The sequence below is a fragment of the Calonectris borealis genome, chromosome 3, assembly GCF_964195595.1.
Source record: "Calonectris borealis chromosome 3, bCalBor7.hap1.2, whole genome shotgun sequence".
Lineage (NCBI taxonomy): Eukaryota > Metazoa > Chordata > Aves > Procellariiformes > Procellariidae > Calonectris > Calonectris borealis.
The window spans coordinates 12,648,964-12,666,031 of NC_134314.1; the positions used below are offsets into that span (position 1 = coordinate 12,648,964).

The window sequence follows — 17,068 nt, forward strand, 5'->3', positions numbered from 1 at the left end:
TGCATCCTCTGTGTGCAAAACACAATGCACTTCACAAGAAAATATGGTCATGATTGACACTCTTGGGGAAAGGCTTGTTTCAAATGTCCTGCTCTACCCTATTCAGAGAAGAAAGGACTAACGTGGCATGCCGTACAAAGCTTTAACTGGGGACATTTGTCCTTTTAAATGTGTTGGTCCCTGGTTTAATCTATGAGTTGTCAGCTGACAATCATTGTACATACTGCCCCTGAATATGGGGGAGGCCAAAGCAAATCACCCATAACTCTGAGACAGATGGTTTCCTAACTCTCTGGGGATCTTAGCTCTACTGTACTCCCATAGCAGGACTGAAAATCAAGTCAGTGATGATTTAGGAAATCGTTCGTATCCCCACAGGAGGCATATCTTGCAGCAGAGACAGCCCAGCATAAGTTGCTGAGTTTTAGTTAATGGCCTCGTTCTGTCTAATGTGTCTGCTCTTGCAGATATCACTTACAGATGAACTGTGTTTTCTGTCTCCCTGGGTTTTTTTACACGGAAAATATTTGAATTAGGCTAGCACATAAACACACTGTCTAGGAACAGATTCATGTGAGGAGGAGGAAAGAGTGAGACAGATAGAGTAGTTGATTGAATATCTATTATTCTGCATTGCAACCCTGAGAAGAAAATGAGTAATGCATTTCCTTGTGGACATTTTACAAGGGTCGCTTTATAAGGGTGAGACTGCAAAATTTCTCTTGGTTTTATTATTCCTGTTAGCATAGAATTATCTATTACCTAATCCTAGGGGAACTATGATTTGACTTTAATTTTCATGTATTTTTGCATGCAGTCAAAATAGCTTTCAAGGTATGCTTAAAAATAGTCGTATTAGATTGTACAGCCCTCCTTTTTTTCTTCATCCAAGGGTCATGGCACTACATGACCTGACCCTACTGCCCAGTCACTGCTTGCTGTGGGAGAATTATCAGTTACCAGCTGAAAGGCTGGTAACATTAGGATATGCTGATGCAAGCACATGCTTCCACACAGTAGTTAGCCCTGAAAGTGTGCATAATACTACATCATTTCTTCCTCTTCTTGCCCTGATACTGATTGAAAGGCCCAGAAGGAAAATTCTGTCTGACATCTTGAACATTTTGGCAATAAAGTTTGAGTAAAGCCTTTTAGATTTCAGTGTTCTTTAGACATTAAAATTGTGACAGACAAGACTACTTCTTGTTTTTTAGTTCAGCTGGTAATTTAGGTTTGACATATAATTGGATTATATGTCAATTGGATATATCCATTTATTGGATATAAATAATCTCAGATTTATTTATGTTGTTGTATTGCCCAGAATCATAATTATGGTCCAAGACAACATGCACTACATACTAAAAAAAAAAAAAAAAAAAAAGATTAAAAAAAACCAAAACAACCCAGAAACATAAAAGTATCTAGGAATTAATCTACAGTTGATTGGTAAAAACAGAAAAAGAAGGAAACAAGCAAACAGTGACTGTGTAAACTAGATGGGTAATGCTTTCAGTACCTCTGTGATAAGGCTGAGTTGTAGCAGGACTACTGCACTTCTCCTTATATACCAGTATGTGGTTGCTAGTCATCATGATCCTGTTTAAACTGCAAAAAGTGAATAAGACACTTCCAGGATGCCGCTTTGCTCCATAACCTCAGCCTGCATGTGAGTATTGTCAGGTTGAAGGATTAATGGAAACATGGCTAGAATCTGTTTGGGGTGGAAAAGCATGCGCAACTTTAACACTTACCATACGATTGGTGTGATGGGCTTGTCAACAGCGCAGATCTGCTTTAACTGTCAGGTAGAGTTGATGCAAGTTGAGGAAATCTTAGGCACTTCCCTGGTGATACCTAAAATCAAGTTCTGGAAAAGTGTAATAACCTTTTTGTAATATTGTAAAAATACATTGTACAGTGAAATAAAGCCATAATTCAAATGGCCTCCACTCCAACAATAATAAATAAGGATGTGCTATCCAATATTTAAGCCCTGACTGCCTGATCATGGTTTTATTTATTAATATAATCCATTCTTTAGATAGTATCCTTGGTGGAGAGTCCTTCTCAAGACAACTCCCTGTAAAGTTAAAAACTTACCAGATATAGGGAATTTCAGAAGGAAACAACAGCAACACAAACCAGTTGGGGATAAAACTTGTTTCTGGGGTAAAATCCAGCATCTTGGAGCACGGCAAATGTTGGGTTTTACATTCAGTTAATTTTTTGATACTCTTGAAGGTGTGGGGGTGGTGCAGTAAGGTTAGCCGTGATAAGCAGCATAAATACACGTCTGTGTAAAACAGCCCTGTGTAACCTTTGTTAGGTGTAAGAACAGACTGAGGCAGCGCCGCCGCACGGGCTGCGCGCTCGGGGGTGCCGCGGGCGGGATGAGCGGGCTGAGCAGCCCGGCCGGAGAGGCTCAGGCTCCCTCTCGAGGACGTCGGTGTTAATTACAAAAAAAATCCTCCAGCTCTACTGCTCCTACAGCTTTCACGTGTGCAAAGGAAGGAGCAAACCCCAGATGTTACGGGCATAAGCCTAGGACGAAAGGATCCCCAATATAAGGTTAGTCTAGATATGAAATATATATGGAGAGAGGGACGCGGGCAATTCTGACCTCTCGTTAGGAAACACTGCCAAGCTTGCCTCTTAGCAAAGGTGTTTCAAACAGAAGAATGGCATGTGTTGACATTCCTTACGACCTGTTAAAGTTGCTAGAAAATACACAGGTCCACAAAGAAAATAGGGAAATCAAAGCAATATTTTAGCCATGAAAGAGGAGTAATTATCATAGCCACAGGGGAACTATGGCTCTGAGAGTTAAGGATGTAGTTGCACAGAGTGACTGACAGCTGAATTGAGTGATGACCAAGGCAAGGAATACTGAATTCTAGCACCCTTTATTACATACAATAATAAAACAACATTGCAGCTATTATTGTTTATGCTACTGGTATTGCTATAATTATACACAAACAGTGCTCAACATTTACAGAAAATGTGAACAGGTACCACAGCAACCCCTTTGTACACTAAGTGGCCTGGCCACCTTCTGACCATCAGCATTTCAGCTCACCAGCCCCAGGGACATCACACTCCCATGCATCATCTACGGTGACCAGGGTGCACCCACGTTAATGACAATGGGAAACCGTCACTGAAGCGGACCCAGGGCCACAGGTGTAACTCCTCTGTCTTCAGCAGGCAGCAAAGACAGGGTCCTTTTCTCTGATCTGTTTGTGGTCAGATCCACTCCTCCACAGTTTTGGGATTAATTTTCCCCAAATTTGGGGATGGTTTCTAGTCTAGGTGTCCCACAGGTCACCCAGTAATAAAAGTCTTCATTTAGTTTGTGGCACTCATCAGCCTGCAGCTGGGTTCCCTTTTACTGTTAGGTTTGACCACTTACCTTAAAGATCAACAGTTTCTTCCCTTTTTTGTTATACCAGTTGCCTTAAAGCTGCAGTTTACACAGTTGCCTCTAGCAGACTTCAGTTGTCTGGGGAAGGCTATGCAAAATCCTCCACAGAGGAGACAGGGTGAAGAAAAGTAACTCTGAAACAATGAATTGCCACATGCTTTACCAGGACAGCACCAGTTATCCCACTGCCCCCTGACAACCTGCTAGTTGGGAGCTAGCAACCATCAAAATGGGGGGGGACCTAGGTAGGAGCAGGTTTAATCAGTAAAGCAAATGAACAGGTGACATGAATTATAGGTCTGTAGTTAGGAGGGTAAACAGCTGAAAATTAGTTTCATCAGTATAAAGGTGCAGCCTTCCTATTTAACCTAAGACTCTGAGAAGTCAGAAAGGCTTTGATTTCTATGCAAAGCTGATGAAGGACATTTTTGTGTGTATGTGACTATAAAGGAAAAAGCACCACCGGTAGAGGCTGAGCAAATGCACAATGGAGCTGAGTCTGGTTCAGAGGTGAGAGCTTCATGGATGCTAAACATAAATGGTCTTATCTAAGGCATCAAATATATTAACTTCTCTGATTTACCTTCCCTAACTTTCTTGTGGTGACCAAGGAAATACTATTTTACAATTCCCAAGTCTAGACCTGTAGGTCTAAACTTAAGAATAGTTTAATATCCAGACCGGAACTTTCTGAGCACAGAAATTCATCAGCAAGCTGTTGTCACAGCTGAAGCTACTGCTAATGCCTGTCTTCTCTTACAGGTTGTTACTAATAGGGTTATTAATCTCTGAAATATGGACCCAAGAGAGATCAGGTAATGTTGCTGTAAACTGCTTTCACATAACAATCTCCAGGCTTTTTCATAGGTGATATCTGTGTTTGTGTGTGTGTTTCAGAAGCGTATGGCAGACATACTTGCACATTTTTCTGAGAAACTCCAAACATAGAGGTGTCTGTTGGTAACTACTCACAGCCATGCTTTAGGTTTATGTACCACTACATTAAGCAAATGTTTCTACCTTTCCTCACTCTGGTAACAAGCACTGATGAATTAATAGGGACTTTATTGCTGTTCTTGTTTTCTTGAGCCTAGTTATTGTTATTGACCATACAATATGTAATATGTATTTTAAATACTATAAATATATCTTTGCTTTGCTTGAGAAGAAACAGTTTTCTTAACCAAAACTGTTGTCTGCTTTAACTTCTTCCTCACAAAACAGAGCTGGTCCCGGAACAGCAGATACAGAGAGCTGGTTCTAGGACTATCTGCCCTACTCACTGCAGGTGTTGTATAAACACATTAACATTTACCAAAGATCAAAGTAAAAAGATACTGGAGGAGGTTTTATCCAGCTTGAAGCAATTAATATAGCTTCTGCATTGAATCAAGTTGGTAGCTTGGAATATGGGCAGAATAAGGTCATGTTTGCCAGCATCTGTCTGATGTTCCCTAGTATGACCAGCTCTGGCATCTCTGGTTAACTTAAGGGTATAGTGCTGAAGTCCTTAAGAAAAAGCCCTTGAAATGTGCTGTTACTATGAAAGGTCTAGCTGGCATTAGCTCACTATGCCATAGATTTGTTGTTTGAAACAACAAATCCCAGTTTATTAGAAATATATGTCAAATGAAAAGTCTTCTCTGGTCTCCAGTCCTACATTTAGAATAGTTTGTACCTGCTCCCTGCCTTTAAGAGGTTTGGCAGCCATAGCCTGGTTTATGCTGTGGTGATAGCTTGGGACTTGAGCTTTTCAAGCCATCCTCTTTGCTCCTGTGTGGTCCTTTCCCAGTATAAGCCAACTGGCTTCTGGTACTGGTACTTGGGCAGGTGAACAGGGTAGGCTGATGGGTCGCTGGTGCGGCTGCTCCCCATCCTGACTTGGCTTGTGGCTCCTTTTGTGAGTAGGTGTGTGTGGGTTTGGGGCTTTTTTTTGTTGTTGGTTGGTTGGGGTTTGGGGTTTTCTAGGGTTTTTTCTCCTTTTTCAGGAAGGAGGGAGGACTTCCTTAACTTTCTTCTTCTGTTTTATTCCATTTAAGGTGTTCAGATTGGGGCAACCCATTCAGTACTTTCTTGTCCCTGCTCCAAAATCTTATTTCCGTGACTGGCTGCTGCAGGTAGCATTGCCAGCTGACCAGGCAGTTACTATTGGAATACTAATTTCAGAGCTGGCTTTTCTCTGGGAAGTATTGCTGATTTAAAAAAAAAAAGAAACCCCTCTAACACCTCATGGCCAGATGTGCTAGAATATGACTGTCGCAACACTGACTTTATAAAGCAGTCTAGGAAGTAATAAATTTCTATTTATATGTTACCTTTAATCCCCTATTTACTAGCCTTTCAATATGTTCAACACAGGACCCATGAATTCAGAGTGCTTGGGGAACCTTTTGCGTATAACACTGAGTGCAGAATACTTTGAGGACAAATACTTAACTTTTTCTGTTGTTGGTAAGTTGATATAGAAGAACTTGGAGAGGAAATTACACATGGTGAAATGTTTAAAACTCTCTGACGTCCTCCTATGCTAGAATTCCCTGGATTATACTAAGATCACAGAGCTTAGTAGGTTGCACCTCATTGTAAGTAACAGCCAAATGCTAGCTTTATTTCTGTATAACCTATCCTATAGCCTTGTTGAGTGATAACTTAGCAATACCGTCTATTCATGGTTATCTTTGGACTCAAATGAAAATGCACATAGTAGTTTCTAGGCATGTTAATGCTGGTGCATTTCCCTCCTGGTAAAAATGTTCCCCAGTAACAGCACATACTATTCTGAAAATTCACCGGCTGAAGCTGGCACTACATTGCTGATTTTGCACTAGTGGCTCTCCACTTTCTTTGCTTACAGCTAAGGGACCTGGTGGAGGTATATAAATTCTTAATGAAGTTAAGAAAAATTAGCTGGGCCCTCTGGCTATAGGCTTAGTAATCAACAAGTGGTGCATTTGAGTGAAAAGCACCACAGAGTGCCCTGGAAGCGCAGAGTGAGATAACTTTTGGGCTATAAACATCATCAGGTGTAAGATTATATGCATAAAATGTAAACTCAGCCTTGAACTAGTTCTCCATGCTAGTTAGCTGTCTAACTAGATATAGTCCATAACATAACATCTATCTGTCTAGAATATTAAACTTGTGTAAAAACCCACTTAATGTGTGTTCTTTGTTCAGGCATCTTCATCCATACATAAAGACACTCTGCATTTGGGATATGTATAGCTTGAAAATAAAAAGCAATTCTTTTTGGAAAAGAAAGATTTTTTTTCTTTTTTTTAAAAAAAAAAAAGCTGACAAGGACAGTTTTATAGCCTAGAAAAACCCAGGCTAAGTTTTAGTGTGCTCGTCATCCTGGTTAGACCCTTGAAGAGACTCTGTTGGCCAGGCAGACATCAGAGAAACATGGCCTGTGCCAGCCACAGATCAGACTCCTGATGTTGCTAGGCTGTCATCATCTGTCAATCCTGATAACTTCGACATTGATGACCTAACTGACTGTTCTGTGCTTACTGGGGTTTTTGCCTCTTTAGGATTTAATATCTTTACATGTTGGAGATTTTTTTCATCTTCAGTCCTTGAGCTGCTAGTGTTCCCTGTCCCAGGCTGTCTGTAATTCTACCTTTCTTACTTCCTATAGACTTTGTTACAGCTCTTTTTCACCACTTTGCAATTCTCTCTTATGTCTGAGCCCAGGGCATGCAGCTGGACTGTACTGGAGCAGGGTCAGCTGAACCCTGGGACAAGGGCAGGTTGCTGAGGGACTTTGCGGAGCAGGAATTATACTCATTAATATTGTTCTTCACTAATTGCCCATAGATCAATCTGGCATAGCCTGGGAGCTAGATGAGGCCATGGCATCACAGTGTGGTTATACAGTAACTTACAGCAACTGGAGTAACATTGAGTTTCGTGCTTCTGCACTAAGCTGCCATTCCCGTTTAGAGGTAAGTCTATTATAGGCATTTTGACTACAGTGCTGTTGTATATGACCTTGATGCAAAAGATTGCCAAATTATTGTTAGGTATTAATTGAGGTGTTGTAATATCTTGAACATCTATTAGCAGAAAATTATTTAATTCTCCTCAAATGTATCCAAAGGTCTGATAATATTCCATGGTATTGACATTTGAATGGCCTATAGATGGACGCATGAAGCAGCATATCACATATGCCCTTAAAGGGCAACTGTTTTCTTTTGGTAAGAATAGGGAGTTCTGTCTGGCAGCTGTGTTGCACTCTGCTCTAGTATTTAGTGTCTGAGACATGTTAGGGTAAAAGCTCAAAAGCTTTGGCTGCTTGTGTTGCTTGCTCACTGCTATTATGTCACAAAACACAAGATCAGCTATATTTCAGGGAGCTTTTTTTTTGTCCAGCTCTGGGGCTATGTGAAAGGTTGAAGCTGCTCCCCAAAGTATTTTTGTTGCTATGTAGCTATACACCTATAGACATATAGCCTATGTAGTTAACCAAACAGAAAGCAGTAATGCTTCAGTATGGAGTTGCTTTTCTGTGCAGAGGCTGGTGGGTGGATTTTGTAAGTTATTCTTAATTCACAAGGTTAGGTGGTGCCTAACTAGGAAAAATTGGTCTAACAAGCAAGTGCTCCCTGTGTCCATGCAGAAAGATGTGTTCACAGTAACTATACAAATCAAAGCATCGTATACTCCTGATATGAAAAATGCTGCAACTGATCTGAAGAGTGCAAGTTGCCATTATGGGCCATGGAGTCTGAGAGAGGTAGTATGTGAAAGTAACTACATGGAGGTAAGCACTGGAATTACAAATAGGAAGGTATTTAAAATAAGGTAAGAAGGTAAATACTCAAAGATGCTCTCTTTGGAAACTTTTTAGGTACTGTGAATGTGTATTGGAAACAGAATTTGAATGCCTCACCATGAGCAGCTCAGTAGTGAATGCACAGCATGCGTCTTGAGTTTAGTGACACATTTATATTATGCTTATATAGCCTACTAGCCAACATTAATAGCCAGTACAGTTGTGAAATAATATTCAAAAGGTTGAGCTAACGGATTGAACTCACTGAATGTTGCCTCAACAAATCTTATTTGAGATGATAGCAGAAATGTATACTTTCTGAAGGAAGTTTCCCTACTGAATTTGCTGGGGAAAAGAGAGAGCAGAGGGGAGAAAGGACTCTCCTTTGAAGAGGATATGGGCTTTAACTGGAAGTAGAAACGGGAAGATATACTAAAAATAAAAAGAAGCTGAAATCAAGTGTACTATAGATAATGCACCATGCATGATGGCATTTTATGCCAATTTTTTTTTTACTTGAAAGGGGTGGGAACCTCCCTTTAAGAAATGCTAGTCTCCCTTCTCAATCCTGTAATGTTCTGAAAGTACTGAAAAAGACTTACAGGGTGTTGGAGACAGTAGACAAGTGCCACCATCAAACCCCTTACAGAGGCTTTTTCCCTTTAGGTTTCTGTCAGGAGGGAGGTTCCACAGACTGTAAAAGACTTCATTCAAGATGAACCTGAGGACTGGACTCTTGCCTTTCCAGAGGTAAAACTACAGGTTTTCTTCCCAGTAAAAGCTAGTGCTACTTCTGGCACAACATCCTTCTATTCTATGTCTGCACAGTATAAAATGTCCTTTCAAAAAGCACTTAAGTAGGAAGGGCAGAACTTTTGTTCCAAATGGTTTTAGCACAGAGATTTTATACGTTAGAAATACAGACATCTGTAGGTCATGTCTCCAAGGAAGAAATGGAAACTGATTTCTCAAAGAGCCTAGAAATCAGGTCTTCCCCAGGCAAGAGACTGTGCAACAAAAACTGTCTCTAAGACATCATGGACCAGGAGTGAACTGTGGACAGGCTTTTTTCTTGGACCCTATATTTGCAATGCAGCAGTGCAGTTAATCTCCAATGCTCTTAATATGGAAAGTTTTCTGTATGTGAGAGGCTGAGCAGGGAAGGCTGGAGCAGTATCACACTAGCAGTATTTAGAATAAGGCAACAAAACTGCTGGGCAGTTCAATACAATAAATCATTCAATGTGGTAAATAAGAAGTTACTTTGAACAGAATGTTTAAACTGCTGATGACTTTCTCTGGGTAGGCAAAAGCAGGAGAAGCCTCAATATGGCAAATAGTGTTTCATCAGCCAGAAGAAAAAAAGGCTCTGCTTGTGAGCGATGCTTGGAGTGCAGGCTACGGACTCAACACCACAGACACCAGGGTTCTGCTGCGAATACCATACACTGCTGTGCAGGTTCAGCTGGTTGAGGTTGGTATGCTCGTTTTGGCCCAGCAAGCTGCCAGGATGTGTAGGTCTAACCAGATTTCTTCCTACAGGCTCAGGGAATTACCTTTTCTGCAGTGAGATCAAGTACATTTTACAAGCAGCGATGGATGATCATGATGGTGGATACTGCTGTGGCATGTCCTGTAGGTGAGAAATGCGGTACCTTACTTCAGTGTTTCAATGTACAGGGACTGACTTACAACTAGAGTAATGAGCTGACAGCTTTCATATCTTGTTGCTAAGATGGTGTGGACTACACTAACAAAACAATCATCTGGACTGTTCCAAAATATATTCAGCCGCTCTCTGCTGGAGCAACTAGCTTTAAAGATGTGCTTGTTGAAGCTGGTGTGGATCTACGCAAACTCTCTACCAAAGAAATGGCTTCCAGGAAATACGTGTTATCGAATGACTTAAATGCAATTACAATGAAGATACCAATAGGTGCAGAAGGTGGCTATTACAAGGTTAGTAATTTATGTTAGATGGCAGGTAAAGTGCTCTTTCTGTTCTTTTTTTCTGGGAAGGAATAATTCTTCATCCTGTTCCTTCCAAATGAAGGATGGGGGTGAGGGGGAAGAAAGGATATATTAAAAATCCCAAAAGTCCTGACCAAAGATAGCTCTTGTAAGCACCACTTGGTGAAGAATTTCTTTTCTTACAAGCACAGATGGATAGAATCCTATACAGAACTATTGCTTTGTCTCCTTCCTCAGGTTAATGCAGAGCTTTCACCTTTTAGTCCTGATGTCATACTCCCTGGAGACAGTCCTAACTGGACTGTAAAGCATGCATGGGTTCTGTTGTATTTTACACAGACCATTTAAGAGAATAGGAACAACCTATTTGTCCACCAGACCGTATGATATTGGGATGGGCTGAGACTGTAGATCTAAATCTAGTTGCTTGGAGTGGCCTGAATCCTTGGCAAATGTTGTAACAAATGAACTTCAAAGGAAGTTGCAGGAGGAGCCCTTTCACTGGTGAAAGGCCCCTATTGCTTTGAAACTTGGGAGCAGGGGACAATTTTCAAAAGGAAGTCTCCTGAATGTTCTGAGATAATCTTAAACTCTTAAGCAAAAATAGAGCCCATAATAGTGATACAGCAAGTGCCAATAATAGTGATATAGTAAGTGTCACTTAAGAGTTCATGATTCCTCAGAGGTGGTGCTTTTTTCACAGACTTCTCTCCCAATATCAAAGCAGGTCCACAAAGTTGAGAAGGACAATTGTTTGGAGCTCTAGCTAGACCTTGAGATGCTACAATGCAACTTTAACTTCAATGTAAAATCATATTAATCAAAGGGTGTTGATTTGAAATTCTAGACTTCTGTGAGCAGTGGACAGCATGGGGCAAAATACACCATCAACCTGTTCTTGGAACATCAGTGGGAAGATAACAAATGGGGACTAACCAAACATACTATCATCAAGGAAATAGAAACACCATTTGAACAAGTAGAAATTGCTATAACCAACAGTAAGTAGCCTAACATTGAATTTACTGAAGGTTTTAGTACTGATAAGAGCTTAATGTTACTGTCTTCCTTTTCAGACTCAAATCTGAGTGCGAGGCTAATGAATGTGACAGTGGGAACATTCCTCCCAGATGTGGAGCTTGTGAACTTAACCATTGAGGGGGCAACTGTTGCTGTACCTGAAGCTGTTCAGCACGGATATCTAACATATGAGATCAGATATGCTAATGGAAGCAAAGCCTATGTAATACAAGTTCCGTTTGATGCACCAAGCATTAAGAAAGAGGTGTGTACTAACATACTGCAGCATACCATGGTATAGAAATGATGATGTCACTTGGTGATTTTTATTTCTAAATATGGTTTCCCTAGTACATGACAGCAGACGTGAGATCATACACCCTGAATGTCACACTTGCATTCATAACCCATCCAACAAGGGAGACCTTCACTGTTCCAGTCATAACAGTGTCCACTGTTAAAGATGCAGGTAAACTAGTGGAACTTGAGCAAAACTGTACTAACCTGGCTGTGAACTCAGCTGTTGACTGGGCTTACATCAGCCAGGGATACTGTCAGTCCTAAATAGCCCTATTAAACTCTGACATGGCTGACTGACATAGCATGCTGGCTGACTCTCGACTGTATTACAGTACTGCCCAGCGCAAGAGGATTTTGTGATGGGAGGAACCTTCATCTCATTATCACTCGTGGGAATGTGGACCAAAACTGGCTACCCTTCATTTCAGACTGGCGCCTGACCCCAGAGGCTGTGCAGAAGTACAATTACAGCCTGAAGGACAATGGCACTCACTTGGCAATCTCTGTCCCTTTCCTTTCTTCCCATGTGAACTATGAGGTAAGGATGCTAGCATGTAGCTATTAAAAGGCATGCTCTAGCTGTGAGATATGAACATGATACACTATGTCCTTGAAGGTCATAAAATAATACTTCCCTTTGAGACAGGCTTCAAAGGATTAATGGAGGACTATTTTCTGCCCTTGGAAGCACACTTTAATTTTCCTTGGTTAATATTGACAGAAGTAGTCAAGAAAAAAAACATTCTGCAGGCACTTTAAGGCTGAGCTATCTTGAATGACAATCGTATAGGCAATGGAGTTTGTATTGCACTCTATTGCAAAACGGCTGAAAAAACTCATTGTGTCAGCTTCTAGATTAAAAAAATCTCTCCTGTGGATTTGACTTTGATCAGGCACTTTGATCGCACCTTTGGCTTGTGATAACCTGCCTACTTAGTTTTTGCATACTTTAGTTGAACAGTGTGTTTTCATTCTCGTTTAACCTGTGATTGTCATCTCTAGGATTTTCATGCCTCTGGAATAAAGGCTTCGCTCCATTTAACCTTGAAGGATGGCATCACCTTGGCCAATAGGAGGGACTTCTCAATTTCCTGCAGATTTTCACCTTCAGAGCTAATACGTAATAACATGTTAGGGATTAGCTATTAAGGCTCTTTGAGTTGCATAGCTAAGTCACATAAGCCCATGCAGTCTGAAATGTTTCTAGAGTTTATATTTGCATGATACCCCATCTGCCTGATTTCCTACAAAGTAATATGCCACAGGCAAGTCAAAGTACAGATTGGGGTGACTATCCTATCTAGTACAGGAGAAGGGGAAGGAGGTGGGAAACTACTTCCCCTCACACCTCCAAAAGGATGAAGGTCTTAAAGGGGTTTTGGGGTTGGTTTGGGCTTTTTGTTTTGGGTGGGTTGTTTTTTTGTTTGGGTTGGTTTGGGTTTCTTTTTTTTTTTACTTTTTTTTTTGGGGGGGGGGGGCTAGGGGTAGGGAGCTCATAAATTAATCATTCCAAAGCTACTCATCTGGATTGAATGTATTGAATATCTTAGCTAGAAAAATCCCTTTAAGAGAGAACCTGGGAGGAAAAATATGAGTAAAACCACACACTTCACCCATGTAGTGCACTCCTACTGGCAGTTAGCTTGAAGAAAATCAAATGTTAGTGCTTAACAGAGTGTTGCTCAAAACTTAATCCTCATGAGCTGCCAAAACACTTGCTAGCAAATCCATGCAGAACCTCTTTGTTGTGCTAGGCTACAGAATAAAGGAGCTTGAGTCCTGATTTGTATGGAAAACTGTATTTTCTCTTTCAGAGTGCCTGCCCAATGGCACCGTGGTTATTACTGCGGTGAAATTGGTAGGAATTGCAGACCTGGACACCAGCCTGCTTGTGTTGAGGGACAGACAGTGTAAACCCAGTCTAGTGACAGAGAAGACTGCAACCTTCAAGTTCAATGTGAACACTTGTGGAACAAGCAGAAAGGTAAGGCCTTAGTCATGTGAATTTTACTCTGCATTGGGGTAGGGTTATTACTAGAACTGGCAGAAATTCAGAGTTGAGCAGAAGCTGCAAGAAGGTCATAGCTGACTTTTTGATAAGTAATAATCTATACTCCTTTTCTGAGGATACTAAATTCAGTTGGGCAGAAGTTCTTATTTGGTAAAAACTGTTTTTAAGGCCAGAGGTGCTTTCTGAAACTAGCCTTCCGTTTGACACCTCCAAATTGTGTAGTAACGGAGTTGAATGTGAGTTTACACTGTTGATATACACTCATATGCCTTGCAAAAGCTGATAAGGTGTTCTAATGACTACCTGGCCCAAGACTAGAGTCCGTCTTGTTCCTGCCACCTGCGTTCTGCATAGATAGAAAACAGTCAAAATAACCAAGGATCAGATCATGCTCAAATTCAGGTCAATGCAAAAGCAGCTTACTTCTGCGAGTTTTGCATCTTATGCTAGACACTGATTCTGTCAACAGAAACAACTGATCTCTTAGGCGCAGTGCACTCCTTTCTGGGGTGTAAGGTCATGTTCAAAGTATTGTTAGCTAATAATCTGTTTCTTCTTGACTATGGCATAGCTGTCAGCTGTAGTCAGCTTTAGTCCAGTAGGCATAGGGCTGTTGGCTGGTAATTTCTGGCCATTCCTAAGCATACTGTGCTCAGGGCAATCTGCCAGTCAAGTGAAGGGATGTGGATATTGTGTCAAAACCGAAGTAAACTCTAATGTAACTGTCCTGTTTGCAATGATTTGTATCTTTCAGTTCAATAGCACAACTATGGCATATGAAAACGATGTACTCTATTTCAGACCTGGCAATGATACACCAGTATACCAGTAAGTGTCATTCCCTAGAAGAAGGTTGTCCAAGGTGTTTTGGTTTCTAAAATCTAATGTTAAACTTCTTCCCTCAGACTGAAATTTGTATGCTCATATGCAATCAAGCAAACTGTTGATGTCCAATATGAATCTAAGAAGAACCCACCACCCAGTATTAAGCCAGGCTTTGGCTCCCTTGCTCTTTCATTGAAGCTTTTCAAAGGTAACATTTATGATTAGACTTCACAGAATGGTTGAGGTGGGAAGGGACCTCTGAAGGTCATCTTGTCCAACCCCCCCTGCTTAAGCAAGGCCACCTAGAGCAAGTTGCCCAGGACTGTATCCAGATGACTTTTGAATATCGCCAACGATGAAGTAGAAACCTCTTTAAGGCCTCTAACAGAGGCTTTCCATTCCAGAATGCAATACAAATGGTCAAGTATCTATAGTGGATCAGACTCCTATGGGTTTCCTGCTTGGTCTGGGCATGCTAAAAGTTTTGTGTAGCGGGTGTGATATCAGCTTTTCTCCCCTATCAACTCCCTAAGTGTTGCTAAGCAGAGTTAGCACTGACCGAAATAATCGTAACCTGTGTCAGGGAAGGAAGCTACATGTAATACTGCTGTAAAATGGTAACTACACTGGCAGAAAAGGCTAACTGAAGCCTGAACCAAACCCTCACCCTGACTGGAGTGGCACTGATGCATGTTTATAATTTTTTTAAGTATCTTTCTAGAGACAGTTTTGAATGAGCATCTTAACTCCAATAGGTTTTTGCAGAAGGAGGAATGGCTCTCTTCTGGGAACTCAGTAATACAGTTCAGATCTTTACTTTCGTTACCAGTTCTTATTTTTCTGCCATCCTATCCCTATTTGCTGACATTCATATGCTCTCCCAGGTTTTATCATTACTGTACCAGAGTAAATGGTGGTGGAAAGAAGAATGAAGCAGAGTTCATGAATTCTTACTCTGCAAAAAGAAAACTCTAATATCAATATTCTCTTCTAGACAAATCCTATTCAGACCCCTATCAGGAATTGGAGTATCCTGTGGTAAAATACCTGAGGGAGGCACTGTATTTTGAAGTTGAACTCCTCCAGCCTGAAGATGCGAGACTGGAACTAAACCTGGATGACTGTTGGGCTACAAACTCCCAAAGCCAGGACAGCCTTCCTCAGTGGCCCATCCTTATAAATGGGTAAGGAGGGCTTCCCTCCTGTATTTGGTAACCGTTCAGCCCAAGGCCCCTTATCTTAGCTGGGAGGAAAGGGGAAGAGGACAGAAATCGGCTTGGATGCATTGTTTTGTCCTGAATGGGCAATTGCTGCTAGGCTGTGGAGTGCATGTCGGTGTCAGCACGGTGGCTATGCCTTCTGGTGGCAGCGGGTCATAAGGGTGGACAAAAGTGCTTCTAGCTAACAGCTTCCAGCTGGAAAGAAAGAACAAGAAGCAACCCTGACTATGGCCAAAGGCAGGGACTATGAACGGGGAAGGCTCTAGCCATACACCTATGGCCAGAGGAAAACGGAGAGAGGGAAGTTCCTCCATAGTCCATCTCCTTGACTTGTTTAAAGATCCGGTTGAAGTGATGAAGGCTTATATTAAATATGTTGTCTTTCACTTTCTCAAAAAAGGTGTGAAAACAGCGAAGACTCCTACAAAACAGTCTTCCATGAAGTTAATTATAGTCTCAGAGTAAAATTTCCTCAGCACCTAAAGAGATTTGAAGTGAGGATGTTCACCTTTGTACAAGGCACAACTCTGCTACAAGAGCAGGTGAGATGTCTCCCCGGTCTGTCATGTGTTGTTGGCAGTCCCAATACGTGACCCTGGAGCTGTGCATGCAGCAAATGCTGTGTAAGATCTCAGCTGGCCAGGTGCAGCCTGGGGCTACTGGCCACCTCCTTGAAGGCATAACACTATAAGAGTAGTAAATAAACACTAGCCACTTAGTAGCCACTTAGCAGTGTTTAGTTCATCTCCTTTGGAGTCAGTACACATACCAGATATTTGCCAGATAAGACTCCTCTACACATAATATAAATATTCTTGTCTTGTAGCTGTATTTCCACTGCAGTGTGATGATCTGCAGCACTATGCAACAGCCTTCAGGGTTTCTTTGTCCAAGGAGATGCAATCCTGGGAAACACAGACTTGGTAAGAAAATGGGCACTTCTCAAGTCACTCCTGAATCTTTGTTCAGCAACGTGGCTCTCGGGAGCTGTGTCAGATGACAGACTCCTAGTCCTAGCATGTGCTGTACAGAGAATGAAAAGCTGAAATGTCTCACTAGACCGCAGTGCAGAACCACATCCACACGGGCAAGCGTCATCTGGAGCTGTGCTGCTTAGGAAGGAAAATGACTAGCAGAGGTTGGTGTCAATCTTAAATTACACTACTGAAATACCAAGCATACCGCTGTTGTAACGTAACAGGTTTCTGTATGTGTCTCTTCTCCCTGTAGGTGAATACACCACAGAGACTAAACAAGAACTATGTAGTTTTATGAAGTTGCAGTTAGGTGGCCTAAGCAAGCACAGCCTGCCCAGACTTACAAGTAAGGACATCTCAAAAGTATCTACTAGGAAAATATGTTGATGGTGTCTACTGAGAAAAGAGTCAGCTAACCAGTATGGACATATCTTTGTCTTTAAGTTAAATTAGTGTGTTGCTCTCTTGTGTTCCTCTACAGTGTTGAACCCTTAGTCTTTTGTGTGACTTGCATCTGACCTAGTCTGCCCAGCTAAC

General features: G+C 41.4%; 1 protein-coding gene across 1 annotated transcript; it reads left to right on the forward strand.

Moving 5' to 3' along the window:
- The first annotated feature begins 3,914 nt into the window (after positions 1–3,914).
- LOC142079937 (uncharacterized) lies at positions 3,915–16,687 on the forward strand. The gene is made up of 21 exons (XM_075144615.1): positions 3,915–3,937; positions 4,190–4,242; positions 5,786–5,878; positions 7,247–7,374; positions 8,052–8,195; positions 8,874–8,957; positions 9,514–9,681; positions 9,750–9,846; positions 9,943–10,166; positions 11,026–11,179; positions 11,255–11,463; positions 11,550–11,667; positions 11,831–12,036; positions 12,501–12,618; positions 13,313–13,482; positions 14,264–14,337; positions 14,415–14,542; positions 15,329–15,518; positions 15,955–16,096; positions 16,381–16,477; positions 16,614–16,687. The coding sequence occupies exons 1-21, from the start codon at positions 3,915–3,917 to the stop codon at positions 16,685–16,687; spliced, it is 2,694 nt and encodes an 897-aa protein (XP_075000716.1).
- The last annotated feature ends 381 nt before the right edge of the window (positions 16,688–17,068 follow it).